Source organism: Filicampus tigris, chromosome 22, assembly GCF_054856515.1.
Source record: "Filicampus tigris isolate MCC_2025a chromosome 22, RoL_Ftig_1.0, whole genome shotgun sequence".
Lineage (NCBI taxonomy): Eukaryota > Metazoa > Chordata > Actinopteri > Syngnathiformes > Syngnathidae > Filicampus > Filicampus tigris.
In genome coordinates, this window is record NC_141238.1 from 2818163 (window position 1) to 2838020 (window position 19858).

The 19858-nt window shown below is 43.8% G+C and overlaps 1 protein-coding gene across 3 annotated transcripts in view; it reads right to left on the reverse strand.

Annotated features, from left to right (window-relative positions):
• nav3 (neuron navigator 3) overlaps positions 1-19858 on the reverse strand; it is a 217769-nt gene that overhangs the window by 108010 nt on the left and 89901 nt on the right. Inside the window, exon 1 of one of the 3 annotated variants that reach the window (XM_086022786.1) lies at positions 10969-11023. The exons of the other annotated variants lie outside the window; for them this stretch is intronic. Coding sequence (XP_085878912.1) covers positions 10969-11001 — 33 coding nt within the window. The 5' untranslated portion in view covers positions 11002-11023. Of the gene's footprint in view, positions 1-10968; positions 11024-19858 lie in introns of those variants that run through there. 3 annotated transcript variants of the gene reach the window in all.

The following is a 19858-nucleotide window of genomic DNA, read 5'->3' on the forward strand; positions in this document are numbered from 1 at the left end:
GAGTGACAGGAACTTTATTTTGGTCTTGAACTGAAGGAAGTGAATCAAAATGGGGAGGAAAGGGCAAATTCCGAAGCTGCCAAAAACTGTCTAATCCCTTCCTACTTCCTATTTGGCTCGCTGCCGTCAGACAAATGGCCATGTGACGATCTAGTTGTTTGATTTATTTTTTCAGCCTGGTCGAAACCATTCTTAGGATGGAAGGACATAAAGATAGATTATATATATATATAAAGAACATTTATATTATAAAGAACAGGGATCTTAGAGCATGAAGCTTGTAACTCCCGCTCGCGTCACTCTGATGAAAACTAAACAGGGCTGAGAGCGGCGACCGCCGCCAACTCCCCTCGGCATCTTTGCTCGCGCGTTGTCCAATTAAGGTTCTCTGCTCGTGTGCCGTACCCAGGCAGGCTGCCACGAGCCTGCCAAGTCCCAAACAGTCGGGTCAGGGGAGTTAATCTGGCTTTCAAGGGCCTGACGGGGCCATTGTTTGGGACGCTGCCTGCTGACACTTCATTGACAGTGGGTGGGCAATGGCGCGTGGGCACAGGGCTATAAAAGGCCTGGAGAAATCAGTTATAAGCAACCCGCCACCCCGACTCTCCCCTCGTCACCCCTCACACGACTGTGTTTGGTCCAACTGACATTCTGAGGAGTGTGTGTGACGGAGGTGGACGCACTTTCCACTCGCTGCAGGCATGTGAGCGGCATTGCACTGCGGAGGACGACTCAAGAACTTCACTGTAAATGACACATAACTTGGCGGTGAAAATTGCTGCGCTATGGCTCACGGGCGATTGTGCCAGCATAATGGAAGTGCTACACAAGTCTTGTGACAAGTATGAGCCGCTCCGACTTTTAATGACTTAGTGGCGTAAGTAAGAGAGTTGTCTTCTTGTCATGTGCTCCCTGATGCAGTCCTCGGTGGACTCAATGAAAACTTTACGGACTCAGTCGAAACTCTAAGGTTGAACAGAATCGGTTCCAAAAATGTTGAAAGAATTCTCAAATGAAATTGTTCCAGGATCAAACCGCCAAAACCTGGCAATGTTTTAACGTTCTTAACTGTCAGACAAGAGCACAGAGAAGTTAACCACTGTATAATACAACTAGAACTCCTAAAATTTCGATGATCCATGTAAAAAAAATGCAGGAGAACCAGGCGACACACTGCCAAAACCGTCATGCAACAGAACTCCAGCACGAAAGCGAGCCATATGAACATATTTTGGCTGTTGGACTGTCTTTTCATATTCATCACAGGAACTGAAAGATTCACTAAAAGCAAAGACTTTCCCAGAAGTGACACTGGTTGCCAGCAAATAAAAATCACGTGTTTAGTGACCGCGGTTAATAACACAGAAGAGAAATATTCACGTGTGTGTACATGCATGCAGAAACAAACCATTCTCGACGCCCTCACCTTATCAATACAGCTGACTGTGGCGTTCGTACTTGTTACTATGAGCAAGGTTTCTTACCAGATCATAGCCTTTAAAGGCTTTCTAATGACAATATGCACTGTCATAGAAAGAAACCAGGAATTGCGGAGCATCAACAAAGGAGGAGTCAGCTCTTACAATAAATCAGGAAGAAAAAATCGTCGAATTATGAGTTTTAAGGGAGACATAAACAAAAGCCAGACCATTGTTGAATTCATTCTCTGACTCCTTATAAAGCAGAGTTTTGAGTCACAGAAGCTAAGTGGAACACCAGAGTTCGCCACTCCTTCAACAAGTAGATGCATTGTTGGAAGAAAACGCCAAAAAAAAAACCCTAAAAAAAAAAGAGACATCCCCATTTTGAAAAGTAGAAGCAAAGGCCATAAACATCCAAGTCAACCTGCTGGCGTGAGCTGCGTTTGACTGCTGGGCTGTGAAATTGCCACAAACACGATGATAGCAAAAGCGATAAAAAAAATTTGTGCCTCTATATCGTGGGCCAGGAATGTTAATTTCATAAACAAACTCCCCTCCAGATTCTGCTGAGGGGAGATTGAGGCATTAGTTCAACTGAACTACTGCAAAACAACACACTTACTGAGGAAAAATGTGCGGAATTAGGAAATGGGTTGAAAATTGGAGTTGCCACAGGAGTAGTAGTCACGGTCTGTCATTCATCACAAATTAACATGCGATGTATGACATTTTTAAACCCATTCGGGAGTGTGGTAAGAAAACGGATGCCAGGTTACAGTGCGGATGCTCTGTTATTCCCAACCAATAGTGCTGATGAGGCTGGAAGAAGTGATAAACTGGCCTGAAGCGATAGGCTTAGGCTACCAAATGTGTGCCTCAATGGGCCTGGATCCAAACTCACCTACTCATTATGGTAATAGTATTAGAGGCTGACGTAGGGACACATAACTGTGGGGAAATGGCAGCAGGACAGGCGGGGAGATGGTCACTGAGTACATCAGCAGCATGGAAAAAGGCAATAATGTGGTAATGATGTCATGGCGTAGCCTCGCTCAATAGGTGTCTCATGACGTAATCAGTAAACTGCTGATAGCTAGTAGAAGGCACATCCGCACGGTATCTGGGCATTGCGATGATATGCTAAAATATTAACACCAAAGGTAGGCACTTTATTCAATTTTGCTGGTCCGTCATCCATCAGTGGCCAGGGTACCCGTCCGTCATTCATCAGTTCGTCATTTTTCGTGATTAGATAAATTGTAATCGTCAGTCTGTCAGTTAAGTCCGTCATTTAGCCCATGAGTAATCCGTTGGTCCGTCAGTTGGTCCCCCCCCCCAAAAGATGTCAGAAAAATGGGCGTCCGTCAGTGACGGACTGACGGGCCGTCACTCACGGACGTGTTTAGTGATGATTACACTGACGGATGAAAACCCACTTCGGTCATTCGTCAGTCCGTCATATTTAAAAGGTGTCCGTCATTCGTTAATCACCAGCAAAACAGGAGTCCGTCAGCGCGTCACTGACGGATCGGTATGCCAGTCTGACGGAATGCCCACCTCTGATTAACAGTCTTATATTCCCGGCATTATCCTGCGTGAGGCACAACAATGGACACAACAGCAGCCACCACCATTCCGCAAATTAAAAAAAACATATAACCATTCCGACACATATACACCTATTTCCTTCATTTCCATGTAGGAAGGGATACAAATCAGTGTTTAAAATCCCACTTTGATGTGACTCTGTCTTCAAGCATCTATTTCAGTTATTCTTGTTTGGAACTATTTTCCAGGAGAAATGTAGTTATGACCACGAAGCAAGAAATGGACCAAAGTGGTAACGCATTCCTGGCTGCTCAGTAACTTTTTGCTGCAGGAAACAGTGGATCAACACTTAGATGTGCTAACCATTAGCCACTGGACTGCCTCTTTTCCTTGAATGTATGTGCCATATCGAAGGGAATTCCAATTGGTAGTTCAGTGGCTCTTACTCCATAAATCAATGCCACCATCAACTCACCAACTACAACAGAATAACATTTCAACAAGTGATCATTTTCTCCAAGTAACACTTCATTGCAAAATTGTTGCTCGACCTGCAAAACTTGAAAGGGCTGGAAATGGAGGTTGCTTTGGCGCCCGCTCAAAAGTCACTGATGTTAGCACTCTTGAAATAGCTGTCAGTCGCGCCGGAGCTGTGCGCCCACATGAAAAAGCCCAGATCTCACGGGTCCGTGTTAGCGGGTCTCTGCGCTCTCTGTCCAGGTGTCACGGAAACGTGAGAGCTGCTGCTCTGGGAGGCCCAAAGCCAGGCGCCGACCACTTGGACTACTGTAAGCCACCTTCGTACTTGGCAGACAAGATGGGACAGCAGGGCATTACAGTTCTCTAAGTGATTCCAAGGAAATTCTTTCGCTGTCATCACCACCGAGTCGGAGGACATCATTTTAACTTCTGTACGACGGCTCACGTTATGATAACATTTAACAGTCACGCGATACACCGAGTCCTCAATTTGACTATCCCTGTGGTCAAGTAACTCCATACCGCCAGCGCACCACATCTAATAGGGGCTGAGCGCGCCCCATCTGACTTTTAATGTAGCACAGTTTGTTGGATGTGGAGACAAAGCAAATGCATTCCAAAGACCTTTTGCAGCGCAGCCCCGCCGGAGCAGCAGGACTAAAGCCCACTAAAAAACACAAAATCCAGAGAAAAGTAGGCTTTCATTCATGACCTAGCCTGTGTTTTGTATTTCGGGGACTGAAAAGGTTCACAGGTCCATGTTAGCGGGTCTCTCACATCAGTATTTGTGAGTAATAGATACACTGCACATTTTATTTTGTTATCGCAAGTGCTAAAATGACCATACCCACTAAAATATGCAATCCCATGATTCAACAAATGTTTATTATTACAGTCATCCATTTTCTCGTCTTTTATCCTGTGTTTATTGTTCGATATGGTCAGCGTTAAGGGGTTAAATGTTGTTTATAATTGCATGCGGTGCTGGATCAAATATTGTATGTGGCCCATGGCCCACTCATGGTCTATGGAAAAGACCAAATTCTATGAAGTTTCATTTACAAGAAAAAGTATTTTTTTTAAATTTGTAATTACCTGGAATTTTGCATGAATTGATTATAACGTGATCTGATCATCATCTGAGTCACAACAATAGGCAAACACAGTCTTCTGAAATACCACAAAGGCAATTGGTGAGCATATTTTCATTTTTAGGTCGGTTTCATTGTTGTGTGCTATGTAAACATTGTAGGGTGGAAAACTTGTGAACGCCTTGCATAAGGACTTCAAGAGCTACAGTAATTGAAATCAGCCAAACTACAGTCCTATCAAGGCAGCAAGACTGGTGGTTATCTGTTGAGCATTATAACAGAAAATTATTTGATTGTGTTGTTTTGAAGACCCCAAACTCTAGCAGTTCCACCAGAGCCATGAATACTGGCCGGCAAACCGTGCTTCGGACAAAGAGCTCTGAGCAGAGCTCTATTTCATAATCCTTAACGTTCGTGAAGGTGGTAAGGGTCAGTCCAACAATCCGACAATGTCTATAAATAAATAAATACTCCTAAAACATGCCATTCACTATAAAAGTACAGCGTATAAATGAATCACTCTTTCTTCAAGTGGGCAACAGCTATTTTAGATTTTGTAATACAAGTGGATGAAAAGGAATTAAATACAATATGAATGTTGGTGATTTCCTTTTCATTCCAGATGGGGGCAGTTTGGCGACGATTAGACATCAAATGGATTAGTCTCAACTGGATGGCTTTTGGAGTTATTAATATGGACGCTTTGTGCTGATGAAAAAGCAGTCATCATATATGTCATTTATCCCGTGGCATGTCAAGCAGTGATTATACTCTTCATTCATTGTGGCTAGAGGGCTAAACAATTTATTTCTAATCTAGTCGCGAGGACTGTGTGTTGGGGAAGATGCGAGCTAATGAGCCAAAAACAAATTAGGGAGTTGTTCTAATGCCTTGCCGCATATTCCCCTTCATTTGCATTTTTAGCACATGCAAACACAAATACGCCGTTGTTTGTTCTCTGGCTCATAGGAGCATAATTACCGCTGACTGAGAGGGAATGAGGCAAGTGACCTTTTCGGCAGAGTGACGCCGTCTCTTTCTGTCCGTCGGGAAGATGACGCTCTTTTCTCTTATCTCATTCGAAATACATAAATCTCACACGAGCAGAAAGCTCATTATATGTGCAAGGGGAGCATCCCGAGCGTTTTGCAGGAGTGCGCGTTGTGGCGCCCGCAAGGTCTCTGACCCCAAATTCCTGGCTTGGAATTCATACTTTGGTGGGGAGAACGGAGCAAAGCTTGATAGCATCAGTTCAGACCCACTAAAGCTGTCTTTCCCGGAGAGGTCAAACGATCCATCAGTGGCCAACTTCCCTTAGGGATCAATAGCAGTTTGGACATCATTCAAAACCAATTGGGTTTTTCCTATCACATGGAACAAAAGGACGACTGAGACTGCTCAAATAGACAAGTAGTAAATAGACAAACAGGCCAACTAAAGTAGGACCGCTCCAGGGATGAAACAGAGTATAGATATCATATCGTGATAATAGCGATAATCATGATCATTCTGGCCGTGATGTTTTGCTACCATTTCCATCTCCAGACTGGTCAAGGGTGTCTTTAAGTCACAGACAGTTGACTTTTGCTCTGCAGCACATCCGGCAGGGCCCAAGTCAAGCCTTTGAAAGTGATTTTTCTTGTTCTTTGGCTTCAAGCAGCACACTCCATTCTAAGTATTTTATAATAAGCAGTTGGCCGACTTGTATATGATTCTGATTATGGTGCCGGGGCGCTGCTCTGTGTTTTGCTGTTTATCCTGGCCTGCCTCGAGCGTGCCCAGTTTAAATAATGGTGAGCTGGTTAAGTAACGCAGCATGAGAAAGTTGAGCATTCCAAGCCCAGCCATGACTGATGCACTCCTCCCCCCGTTCTCTGTTTTCCCTCCAGTCCATCTCTCCTTCTTCTTCTGATGTACATTTTTGTATTGCGTTTTTCAGCCGACAGCGATAATTACACGCTACTACTGTAACTTAAACTTTCATTCTGGTTTCTTACATCTGGGGATATATTTTAGCGGATTTAGCCTGCTGAAGTAATGACAGAAATAAACAACTGCAGTCTCAATAAGCAAAACTAAAGAAAAACTTATCCACTTGAACTTGAATTTATTCATTTAAAATAATAACATTTCCCTGCTGCCGCATGCCAGTTAAGTACCTTTCTAGCCAAGTTGGAGGTCGTTTCAGGTAAAAAAAAAAAAAAAATGATAGAAAAAAAGTTTAAAGAGAGGTAAAAAGTTTTTCAAGGCAAGGAGCAAATTAAAGCAAGCACAAGGAGGGAATGTGGTGGAGCGAGATAGGATTGAGCATTAAGACGGCAAAAGTGTGGAACTGCATAAAGTTCTCTCATTTGCACAGCCTCTCTAATGCTGGTCAAGTACGGGTGCAGGAGCTCTCTCACACACAATTTCACAGGAACACAGTGTGATATTAACACACCACTGAGATGATTTTTTATGCCCGGGCAACTCCAAAAATAACACAATACGTGTCACTCTCCGCTCTTTTGAGGGAGCACACTGGATGGAATATGCAGTTTCCCACCTTTTGATGACATTTGGAAGTGCTGCTTCTTTTGCCTTTGGCTAAGATGGGAAGAACATATTGAGGCCAGAGTTTTTGCTCTAATGAAGACAGGTGAGAATAGAGAATGGTAGACCACAGACGTATCTGACTATTACAATAGATGAAGCCAGAAATTTTAGAGGAAAAAAAATAGACGGTGGTCTGCTGAAGGGTTTGCTGAAGGTTTACATTTTCTTGGTCTTGAAAAATAACATCAACATCCTCAACAGAAAACATTTCCAAAAAGAACCCAAAAAATGGAGTAGCAGTAACAAATTTTGCAAGTCACAACTCTACTGGCCCTTGTTTGTTTTCCTCTTCATAATTGTGAAAAACGCACACACAAAAAGACACTCCTCTATTAAGTTGTTAGCACGTCACTGTTGACCACGGTAAAGATATTTTATAGTACCGCAGCGTCCAGAATTATGCATAGAGTTAGCATGTGTGAGGTGTGTCAGAAAATGTCAATGACTCGTGTCACAAAATGTGTATTTCAAATCAAAAGTACTTTTTCACCCTGAAGACGCACCTTTTCACAATGCCCTGAGCATCTGACAGTTCCTGGCCAAGAAGAGCATCACCGTGCTGGACCGAAAACCTATTCATCCCACCTGGCTCTGCGTGATTTTTTTTTCTCTCTCTTTCCCAATTCGAGGGTGTCTCATGTGGACCCGTTTTGAAAACATGGACGACAAGATGGCCGTGAGGCTGCGGAGGATCATGGAATAGTCCTTCATGAAGTCCCGCCAAAGTGCGATAGACTCCGAGCGGTCTACTTTGAAGGTGAAGACCTGCAGTTTGTAGTCTCCATTTGAAACAAATCTTTTGTGGCACTAGTCCTCTAACTTTTCTGGCACACGTATTATGTTTTGCTATGATCTGACAATGACCGCTTTTGTCACTAGCCCTGGCTTACAAGCTCAGAAGCCCATTTGACCAAGGACTCAAAGAACACTCCCTGGTGAGTCGAGTCATGTCGAGAGGACTGGAGTGGTATCAGGCATTGCAACAGCTAGCTTCACCAAAGCCGCACAAACTAGTTTGGATTCGGACCAAATGGCCTGCATATGCTCACATGTTGCCACTGAGATACATGCATTATTCATTGACAAATGAAGTGACAACAGGTAGTCAGTCATATCACAGTATGTGTCAACCAGCGGAGCAGAGGAAGCCGCACTGATAGGCACCGAGAGGAGGCTGAGCGGGCAATCAGCAGCTGCGAGGAGTGTTCCTAAACTTGGCACGCTCACACAAAGTCTTGCCAACGCTAATGAAAAGAAGTGAGAATAAAAAGGGCATTGCGGCAACAGAACGAGAACGCACACCAGGACCAATTTTGGTCCATCGCTCTTGATGAAACGAGTGGTGAGTCACCTAAATGTGTAAAAAAAAAAATGAAGGAAGAAAGAAAAAAAAAAAGAATACATTTCTGTATGGAAGATTCAACTACAAATCATGTACAGTATACAACGCATCAATCACAGCGACAAAATATTAGCTTGATTACAACACTCATGCACTCAATGCTTTTAAAAAGGAATTCATGTTTCATTCCACACCACTCAGGTCATTATTTCAAAGTAAATTAGTATAATTTTACCAGAATCGCATTGTTAGGCTAAATGAATACCTCCAGCCATGTCATTATTATCTCCATAAAGGCGGGTGATTATACATTGATGGGATGATGCCTAAGACTGAAAATGGCTGACAGCGGCAAGCCGTTCATGACACATTTTCCCCTTCTGATAAAACACAAAAGTTTCCCCCCCTTTTATGCAGCGCACAGCTGTCGGGAGAACTTTCCTTCTTATCTGCAAGTGGCTTGATAACAAAAATCAAAGGAGCGACTCAAGGTTGAACTGTTGTTTCCTCACTTCCCCTCTCCCTCAAGTGCTTCACCTAAAGCCAGTTTAGCCTTTTCCCATTCGGAGTATTTAATTTTTTCTTTGCGCAACAAAGGAACTTTCATCTGGATGGTTTCAATTAGTTTCCATCTGTTTTATGCGGTTTATTGATATTAGAGACGGAAAGCCTTCAGATGCAGGTCTGGGAACTGCAGTTTGAGAGAGAAGGCAGAACAGTGGGCCACAACCCAGTCATCAATCATCAAGTCAGAGACGTTCCTGCCGCAAATATTAAGTGACACAGGATCCATTATCTGCTGTGTCACTGGGAGGATACACGTACACTGGATTCGAGATGAGGTTGTAATCACTCCACTCCACTGTTTGAATACATTTGAGCGCAACAAATCCGCTTGTGCCGTATAGCCGCCGTGATACTTTTATAACACCCGGAAGGACCAAAGACAGTACACATGGGTGAAGGCTTCATTCGCATGAGAAAGTGTCACTTTACACTGCCATATTGCCTCTGCTCTTTTAGACAGGCTGCTTGCTTTCCAAGACCCAAACCGGGAAGATTGTTACGCACATTTAGCAGAAGTTGCAACGAGATATGTCAGATTATTTGCAGTACAACACGCTGGAGTAATCATGCGATAGGAATGAATTACACTTCTGCCCGTTTCTAAATATACATTGTAGGGTAACTTTATTTTTAATTATGGCAGCTACCATGGGGTTGCGCTTATTTTAGCATCGTATTTCTCCAAATACAGGGTGTTCCAACAGTCGCCAGTCACTTCCTTTTCTCTTCATTCCGACAAACTTGAAACTATTCGCATTTGACATCTTAGGCTACACAGTTCTTGTAATCATATCGTTCCCTTGTTTCAGCATATATTTGTTTTGCACTGCTGCCGACGACAGGGTCACCCATCAGGTTGTAAGAGTTTACCAGCACGCCATCGCTTTTAGAATGGAGCGCCGTTTAGCCGTCAATATCGATGAAGGTAACATTTTATGCTCTACAACAGGGTTGGGCAATTCCGGCCCTCGAGGGCCGGTATCCTGCCAGTTTTCCATTTCTCCCAACTGGAACACACCTGATTCAAATGATCATATAATCAGCAAGGTCTGCAGAAACTGGATAATGATCCTGATCAGGTGGGTTGCACCAGGGTAACATACAAAACATGCAGGATACCGGCCATCGAGGGCCGTTATTGCCCACCCCTGCTCAACAATGTGTGAGTGGTATAGCTAAAGAGGTAGTAGTAGTTGTCGTAGTCTGAGCTTGTCATGGGATCAGTGCAGCACGGGGTCACGGTGAGAGCTTAATACATTGCGTTATCCTCTAAAGTCGCTACATACTTCCTTTCCAGTGAGTAGACCTTGAGAACACAGATTGTATTTTTTTTTTGCTTACTGCGTGTGGATATACTGCTCAAGTTCTCTGGTTCGGGAGGACAATTGGATTGCTTTTCCACACAATAGTGCAGCGCAGGGAAGCGGGAGGGTCCAAGTAAAACAAACCCGGGCTTGGGATTTTGTCTCGCTTGAATAAGCTTCATCTTCATTTAATTTCATTGTGTTCTTTTTCAAATTGAAGAATAGTCAAAAAAAAAAAAAAGAAAAATCAAATAGCAGGGACGCATAAAATGAGACTCTCCTTTTTGGAATTGTTTGGAAAGCCTTTGGGTTGATTTTTCTTCGAATCTCATCTCAGCTTGCAAGTGGATGTAACAGAGAGCTAGCACAGCAACTACAAAGGGCAAGTGAGGAAAAGCCACAGGGGAAAAAAACAACAATCATCAAGTATTATGAGTCATACACTAGTTGACTTTACAAGTCAGTCTCCAATCACGTTTCTCGCTTGAGAAGGAGGCAGAGCGGCTTGCAGCAACAGATGAGCGCGCTGAATGAAATTTGTCACGTTAATCAATTTAAAATGTCTCCATTTGCTGAAGACAGTTTCCCGCGTTCTGCCAGACTCTGTGTTCACATCTTACCTGTTTGGCCTTCAGGTCTTCCTTGGAGTGCATGTCGGGGCTGCCAGCTGGTGTGACGGGGGCGCTGCGGCTGCCGCCCAGCAACACCGCGCGCACCGATGACAGCCACTTCATGACCAAATAAAAACAAATTCCCGATTGTTTTTTACGTCCGGAGCATGTCCACGCCGCTTTGCACTTCACTGGTTACATGCTGACACAGATCCAACGAGCAACAATACACACTAATCTGAAAAGTCGACACACCGCCACCCCATTTTCCAGTGTAGCCTAGTGACACACAATCCTTCCTCTTCCCCCCCCCTCCATCACTCTGCTGCCATCTGTCACTTTCCCTTGTCACTCTGCCCTGCTATTGCGCCCCATCACTTTATCTAAGACGTTCAAATGACCGTTCCACAGACACGCACGCGTCCTGCTGTGGCGCATGGCTTTCAGACAGACCGAGGGATTGATGCCGGCCATTAATCCAAAGTTAGTGCTTCGTACGCGGGCTGTCGTGCGCACCGCTCGGGGATGGGATGGATGATGGACAGTCACACGAGGATGGATTATGCCATCGTTACACTCGATTGAAGTGTGCGTATGTTTGATTGAGGTCCTCTAGTGACCAAACCCCAAATCATGAAGCAGTTACTATCGCCCAGTGCTGTTATTATTACTACAGATGCAAAATAACCAGCTGTCAGTCAAGGCAGATGGAGGCCTGACTGTTGAACTCTCTCAATGGCAACAGGCCAAACTGATTTACTTATTACTGATTTTTGGTCCTTCATACAACCTTGTATGCTCTACGACAACAGTACAATGCGATATTGGGTTTCTACAAAGTATCTCGTGATCCCTGTGTACAAAACCTCTCGCATGTCAAATGACATGTACAAGAGAAACAAGAAAAGTCAAACGTATACTTATATTTAAGCGCATATGAGCAAACCACGCTCCCTTTAAGTTCTTGAAATGACAATCCCGCAGACGACGGTGCCCCGTGGAAACGAATGTCACAGTGTTGTACGGCTTTGAAAGCGGATAATTCCCCACGGGGCTTGTCGAGAGGTCGTCTGGAGTTACCGCCGCTTGGAAGCCACCCTTTCCGAGTGGGACTGGCGTCCCCGCTCCGCCTAGTGCCGTGGCTCTGCAGGGCGCGGACATATATGTGACGGACAGGCGCTCGCCCCTGCTGGTGTCTGTGTGATACTGGTGGGCACAGGGGCCGCCATTAATCTCTTAATCCCTGCTCTCAGCGTGCCGCAATGATGTAAAGCACTGTGACAGCCTTGCCATTGAGTCAAACGTGGAAGCAAAAGCGCTCAAACACGAACAATTAGAGCACGGATCCGTTTTTTAAAAAAATGACATTTTCAACTTGAATGTTACGTTCAAAGCGACACCAAAATAGGGATCAGATCAGGATGAAACTCGGTTTGATGTTGAACAGCATATATTTTACTGCTAGTGACAGACTCGCATTAAACTATAATCAACAAGTGAATCAAACTGGAGCAATTTAGCCCGCAGGCTCGCCTCGGGGCAAGGATGTTTGACACGTTCCCCAGTGACAGTGGGGGACATATTTCTGACTTGTACCAAGAACCAATTTGAATTATTCTCACATAAGATTGTGCTAAAAAATACACAGCAACACATGGTGTGAAAAATAACGAGTATTCCGGTATTAATGGCCTCTGATGGCATGCCAATAAAAACAACAGTCATTTAAAGTAAATGACCGAGGGAAAAGAACGGACTTATGAATGTTTGGAGCCGCACATGTTGGAACTCCTCCACATTCTTCCCTGCTCCCACATCCCTCACATGTTGCTTCTGCTGACTTTTTGATGCCCAGATGCGTCGGGCGTCGCTTTTATCCAGCTCCTGGGAGCGACCCTTGAGAAATTGGAAGAAAGTTTTAGCCAAAACATCTCAGTGGGAGAGATAGAGGCATTAAAGTAAACTCCCATAAGACAGAAAAAGGGGCTTTTCCAAAGTGGGGCCTGACACCGGAGCTCTGCTGTGGGACGCCACAATGCAATTCAGAACGACTACAAAACACTCAAAAGCTCTTACACATGTTCGAGTGCTGAGACGCTTGTGACTGGGAAATCACAGGGGGCTTGTTTTGATTGAAGAATCTTGTGACTGTTACCAAGATTAAACAAAAACAATATTGAGAGTTTGGATTTGCCCAAGGTAGAAACTCTTTGACACTGCAGATCTGACTAGGTGCCGCTTGAGGAATGCACAGGGTGTACCAAAAAAAAGAAAATCTGTAGTCTCATACTGTATTATGCTATTAGACAATTGGCTATGGCCAATTTTTCACATAATCCAACTTTTAATAAGATGGGTAAACGTTAATGTATGCAGGTCCAATGTTTATCTTTTAATCTTTTATATGCAATGCACTTGGAATGCACATTATCACCAGCCCCAGAAATTAGCCTGATCTTGCCTTGGAGGAGGTCTGTCATCTACTGAGCGCCACTGGTTAGCATTTGCAATGTGTGCACCTGATCACTTTAACAAGCATTACGGCAAAACATTTTGCCTCTCACTGGATTTGGTTCACACTCATTCACTGGTTATTCTGGCATAACTCACATTTTGAAGATAATTATATACATGTAATGCGTTTGACCAAAATGAAGCTAGATGAGTCACTTTTTTTTTCTCCCACAGAACAACTTTCCATCATCCGTCCATCTTTGTTCACAACCGCTGTTGCAATCGTTTAACATTTAAGAGGAAACAGGCAATAAATGATTGGGCAATAAATCAGATTTATCGCCTCGTGACAAATGCGACACACCGCATCGAAATCTATGATAGTTTGCAATGTATATCACTTCCAGCGTGACTATATTGACGAGGCAAACGGGCCGCTCTGATAGAACATTCCGATATAATATGTGACCTTGATGAGGAAGAGGAGAGAACTGCTGGTGCAGTGGAGCGCAGCTTGGCCGCAGTTTTTGGATGGCCTCTCTCATCCGCTGCCAAAAGATCCAAAGGGCCAACGGGACCTTGAGATGTTTTTGTAATATATTTTTGTTGGAATGAGACAGATGTAAACAATTACGGAGCAAAATGCTGAGGAAACCGGAGGGGAATGAGCTCCCCTTCTGAATTCTCTCCAGAGTTTTGCTATTAATTGACACGCACACACAGGACCGCCTTTGCAGCGTCTCGTGCATCACAGGCTCTGGCTCACTGCACCACGTGTGTGTATGCGCGTGTATGCGTGTGTGCGCGTGTGTCTGAATCAGCTGCCTCTTTTTCACTTGGGGATTGTGTCAATCAAGAGTGTTGTTCAATCGGATGGGAAAAAAGTCACACGGTTGGACAGTTGCGATCCTTACACTGAATGCAGATGTTGTACCAATACTGTACATGATTGGCTTACATTGCATTACGGTAAACACAAACAAATTCAACATAATTGTTCTTATTCTTTCTGTCATGGTTCATTGAAGACTCCAATGTGGGAGTGAATGTTTATTTGTCTAGCTGCTCTCTGATTGGCTGGTGACCAGCCAAGGGTGACTCTGCTGCTCACCCAAAGTCATCTTGGATATGCTCCATTTCACCCAAATGAGGGCAAGGGCTATAGAAAATGAATGGTCAACAATCCCTAAATACACAAAAGTTATAAAACTACAGGCGATCCTCCCCCAAAAAAGACAGGGGTTCCTTTCATCTCCTCAAGTGGTTGCTGAGCACAACACTCTCCCAGAATAGATTTGAGTAATTACTCCCCCTGAATAATTCATCCCCAATTCTCCCTCAAATCAAAATAGAAGAATTCTCTAGTAAACATGCACTCTTTCATATATGTGCGCTAAAAAGGGAACAGGCTGGCATCCAGGCAACCAGATGTTTATGACACGGAAGTACAAGGCAGAGTTGACTGACACTTGGTGTGTGTTGGCAGGGCCTTTAGAAGCCAAACAAGCCGGAGGAGGACGCCCGCCAGTACTATTCGAATTGCCAAAGACACTCAGCAGGAGACGCATATATCAACCTATAAAAGCATGTGAGCTCACAGTTGTCAGCGGTAACAGGGAGAAAAGTGTCACAACAGAGGACAACAACACTGCTGCATTGTTTCGTCGCCAACTTGCATCCTGACACCCATAAACCTTTGACGGTAAATCATCTCTGATTGTGAGGACTAATCATGTCGTCTGACAGGTTTGTGTCTTGTTCCATTGAGACAACAACACTGTCTGGCGAAAATGTTCAGCTCGGTTGTTCTCTTTAAGGACTGCCGCGCACCAGAACCACGAGGCCAAACGTGACTCAAATGGGCGATCGCAAAAAAAAAAAAATAGAGTTGGCGACCCACATCTGCAAACCAAGCGATTGACCCTTGCACATATCATCAACTCTCTGCAACAGAAAAAAATGCACCCCCTGGTGGTCTTATCAGGAAACAATGCTCGAGGTGCAAAATAGTCTGTACTGTTTTTTTTGTTTTTTTTAATTGAACCTTAAAAGGATGGCGCTTTTGTCAAGAAAGAAGCGGGTTCCCGTGGTCGCTTATCTATATATAATAGAGTACTACTGGGTTTTCAATTAAGGTTTCTTTTATTTATTCAGGACCAAAATCATTCAGTGATCTATAGACCAGTAGCATAATTTTAAAATCAGTTAAACAACTAATTGGGAACAAGTGTAACGCGTGTACTGTACAGACTGTTTTAGTACCATTTGGCTTGGCTGGTATGGTAAACATAATTTGTGTTGTGAACGCTCATGTGATACGAGTCGACATGGCATTTTTGATTGGGCAATGTTTGGTTGTCACTTTGCTTACTGTGGGATAATCCATGATGTCATATGCAATCCAAGTAATACATTTACAAATCGTCAGTTGACTTTGGTGTATTTTTTCCTTTTAAAGTTATTAAGAGTGCCCTGATGTGCTCTCGTGCATCATTTGTAGAGGTTGAGTCAAACAAGTCAGTTTGCAGTATTACTATTGCGACATTACAAGCTGGCAAATGTTACAGTTGCGAGCATAGAGCCAGTGGCCAAAAGCCAAATGTGTCATAGTAATTTTTTGCCACATTCCGGAAACAACAGACAAGATGATTTTGTTAGAGTTTTAACTTGGACTCTTGTACCATTTCCCAAAAACCTTTGAACCTCTGCACATGTTTTACTGGTAGCAGTCTCATATTGGCAACCAAAATGGCCTGGCAGACTCAAAAACGTGCATACAGTTTTGAACATGTGGTTGAGTGTCCTTTGTGCATCTCCGAAAGTTAATGGATTTTTAAGTGACTGGTGATTTTTGTGGGCACCCAAAACCTCAGTCAGAGCAAGAGCCGCGGCAGGAATTTTACTGTTGGTGAATCATCATCTTTTCTGTTTTGATCCTTCACTTAATCAAAGAGGCAGAGATTCCCCTCGCAATTCATGTCTCTTTAAGCCATTTGGGTATTTGTGTGGCAGTCGATTGCTAATCAATCAATAAAGAACAAAAAGTGCCACGTCTGTTGTGGCTTTTGATAAGGGTGCGCCAATAGGCCCTTGAAGCTAACTGACTCTTTTATTTAAACGATGAAAGGCAAATTTGGGTTCTGGATCGAAAAATGAAGGATTAAAAACATCATAAAAATGATCGTAATCCACTGGCTGGTCACAAACACTCAGATGTGATGTCAGTGGTGCGCTGAGGCGGCAAAAGGACATCAGGAGCATACAGGGCTCATAATTCCTGCAACTGTTAAAAACAGACACCATCATTATGTAGCTGCCATAACTGCAATTATGCGTAGCAGAAAACAGCCCGGAGTTAAAACTCCGACGTGTCATACAGTACGTAGCGAATCGACCACGGCGTGAAGTAATTTCTTGTCAATGTACAGTAAGTCCAAATGTGTTGAGTAAGAGCAGCATCCAGAGATCACAAAAGGCTCTTTCAACCGTCCAGTTAATTAGAGAGCAAAGGCTTAAGAGCAGCTGTAGAGTGGCGCTACGCAGCCCAACAAAAGCAACGCGCGGAGACGCGAAGAGCCAAGATGGATGCTGATGCTGGTCTGACAGACCGCTGCCATGAGGTCACAGACTAAACAAGGACAAACCGCTTACTGAAACCTGTCCAAGTGTGGTAACTACTGTTGGAAAAACATCTGTTGTTTTGCAACATGGCTTGCTAGCTTTTTCTTCTTGTTTGCTTTGAGGTGGTATTAAATTTGAGATCCTGAATGGCGAGGTCCAACTGGGCATTTTGGTGTCGCGGGCAGAAGTTTTCCCAGCTGCGGGCTGAAGCTGTCGGCCCCGCACTGTAGTTTAGGGCTCGTGACTGGAACGCCATTAAAGCGCCATTTGCAGGGTCACGTCTGGGAAGCATGCAAGCGCCATGCGTCAGATCCCGATGGAGACGTTTCTCAGGAACGGCGGTTCCTTTTTCCACTTTGTTCCCACAATGCAAACTGGCCTTTTATGTTCTGCATTTCAGCTGACAGAGCGACTTTTTGACTGACTCTCAAATGATAGAGCAAAGCTCTGGATCAGACAAAGATCATCGAAATCAACAATCGTTGACATCTATGATTAATGATAAAAACAATATATGCAGGCTTATCTTCTTAATACTGTGCAAGCAAGAGAACCAACACAAATAATAGCATAGCTAACACAAAGTCTGACAAAAACCATATGAAAGCCGAGGCCATATTTCTCCTTGGAAATAATGTCAATCCAATAAATCTCTTCCAGACTCAACCACCAAGTCGAGGCAATAAGTCGCCCAGTGTGCTCGGTAACACTTGGACAAGTTGGGGCAACAAGTCAAGCCCTTCAAAATAAGAGCATCCCAGTATGGTCAGTTACTCCAGACTTTCTTTGACCCCATGGTGGATAATTTAGTCATCAGCTCAGTTGGATAAGCCACCGTGTGTCTCAAGAAACTCAGGTGAACCCGTATTATACGCAGCTTTTATTCTGAAGGTCTGACTTTTGACAGAATGGATCGTGTTGATGTTGCCTGAATGTTTCAGAGCAGAAAAGCTTGCATTGAGGAATACACCTTGCCCAGTGTTGAACTCTTTCCACACAACCTACCAAATGCTTTGGATGAACGCGCATCCATTCCAGGAAATTAACGGCATTCATTTGATACAAAGCAACCGCTGTCATTTTATACAAAGCAACCGCTGCGAAAGGCTGAGCTCCCGTTTCCCGTTAGATGACAAATGGGTACTAGATAATTACAACGAGGACTGTACATAAAAGCCCTTAATAATGTCAATAACCTTAAAGGAGAGTCACTAAGTCATTATAATGTACTTTCTCCGGTATCGTTCCGCCGTTGTAAATGTCGCTATTAAGCCACAATGAGGTCACATAACGTTTCCCCGATCGATTCACACCATGCCCACATCATTCAATAACTTGCACGACTTCATATTTAGATTTACTGTCAAAACGGATTGTTACAACAGGGCTTCACTTTGAACACTCTTTTGCCAGTCATCTGATCGGACTGCAGCGCGGAACAGAATGCACTCTCCACAGATTAGTTGGCAACCACCAGATCAATCAGGTTGATGGAACGAGGAATCTCCGTCAGACGTAGTGGACACTTTGTCATAGTAAACTGTCATTGCATTACATGCTGTCCAATGTGATTCCTTTCAATTGCTTCAAGAATAGGAAGTTTGCCGTCTCAATTCAGAGAAGTCAAATGGTTCGAGTCCAAAAGCATTCAGGGAAGTGCGGTGGCCTGCGAGTCAATAAAAGTTTATTTAATCAGGCTTTGTTTATATCATTCACTTAGTAAATTGGGGGGAATGGAAGTAAGGGGAAGGAAGGAGGCTGCCGGGTATTTGTCGGCAAAATGTGTACACACTGAATAATTTCCTCAAACATACTCAACGCCACACAAACAAAGATGAAAAAAGGAATACTAAATGTTTACAGTTTTCTCTCAACACAAGCTAGGGAACCGGCATCCGCGGGGAACGTTTTGTATCGGCCCGCCCGCTCGCTCGCTCGCTCGCTCTTGGCATTCTGAGAACAGAGGCCTTCCAGTTGTTATCTGCGGTTTGTTGCTCGTTCATTTTGCGGCTGTCCTTCGCTGAACCGCTGTGTGGGGACGGCTGAGTGAAGGGCCGTGAAAATGTCAACAAAGCACCGGCCAGAGTTCTTCCTGCAGACAACGGCTGATGAGAGGAAAATGATTCTCTGTAGTAGCATTATTTTTGCTTGGTTTTCTTTAACCCAGCTTAGTTTAACCACTGTGCAAATTAAGACTGGCTGTTTTACTTTTATATACTTTTCTGTGTAATTGTCCTCTTTTTTGCAGGATATCTCATTTCTCTCCGGGGAACATGAAACAAAACTACTATTCCTGGTAATTATGTTGCATGATTCATTTGAACTAACAAGCAAAAAAAAAAAAAAAGCCTTTTCCACCTTGCTGTTAACTCACACACTTCAATGGTTATTAGAAAAACTGTCAATTTAGGAGGGCGCACTGGTGGGCGGGTGAATTAATGAGTAAATGAATGGAGAATTCTCATTACATTACTCATGTCATTTTATTGCATATCCTCCACACACATAGAAACACGACGTCACAGTGGCCCAAAAATATATTACATTGAGATTTGCAAGGAGAGACAAAGAAAAATTGGAATTGGAAAGGGCTGGTCAACAAAAGGAGAATCTTTTCCCTCCTGAAGTTAAAGCCATTTTATTTGAAAGATTGTCACTTGATCTTGTCTTTCGGATGACAAGACACTTGGAAAGGAATGCAGGACACTCAAGTGGGCCATCTGAGGCAGTTATTAGCGTCCTGACACAACGGTGCTCACCGCTGTTGACGTTCTGTGGCAACAGCCTGTGATGTTATGAATCGAAACGAGTGACAGCAGGGTTT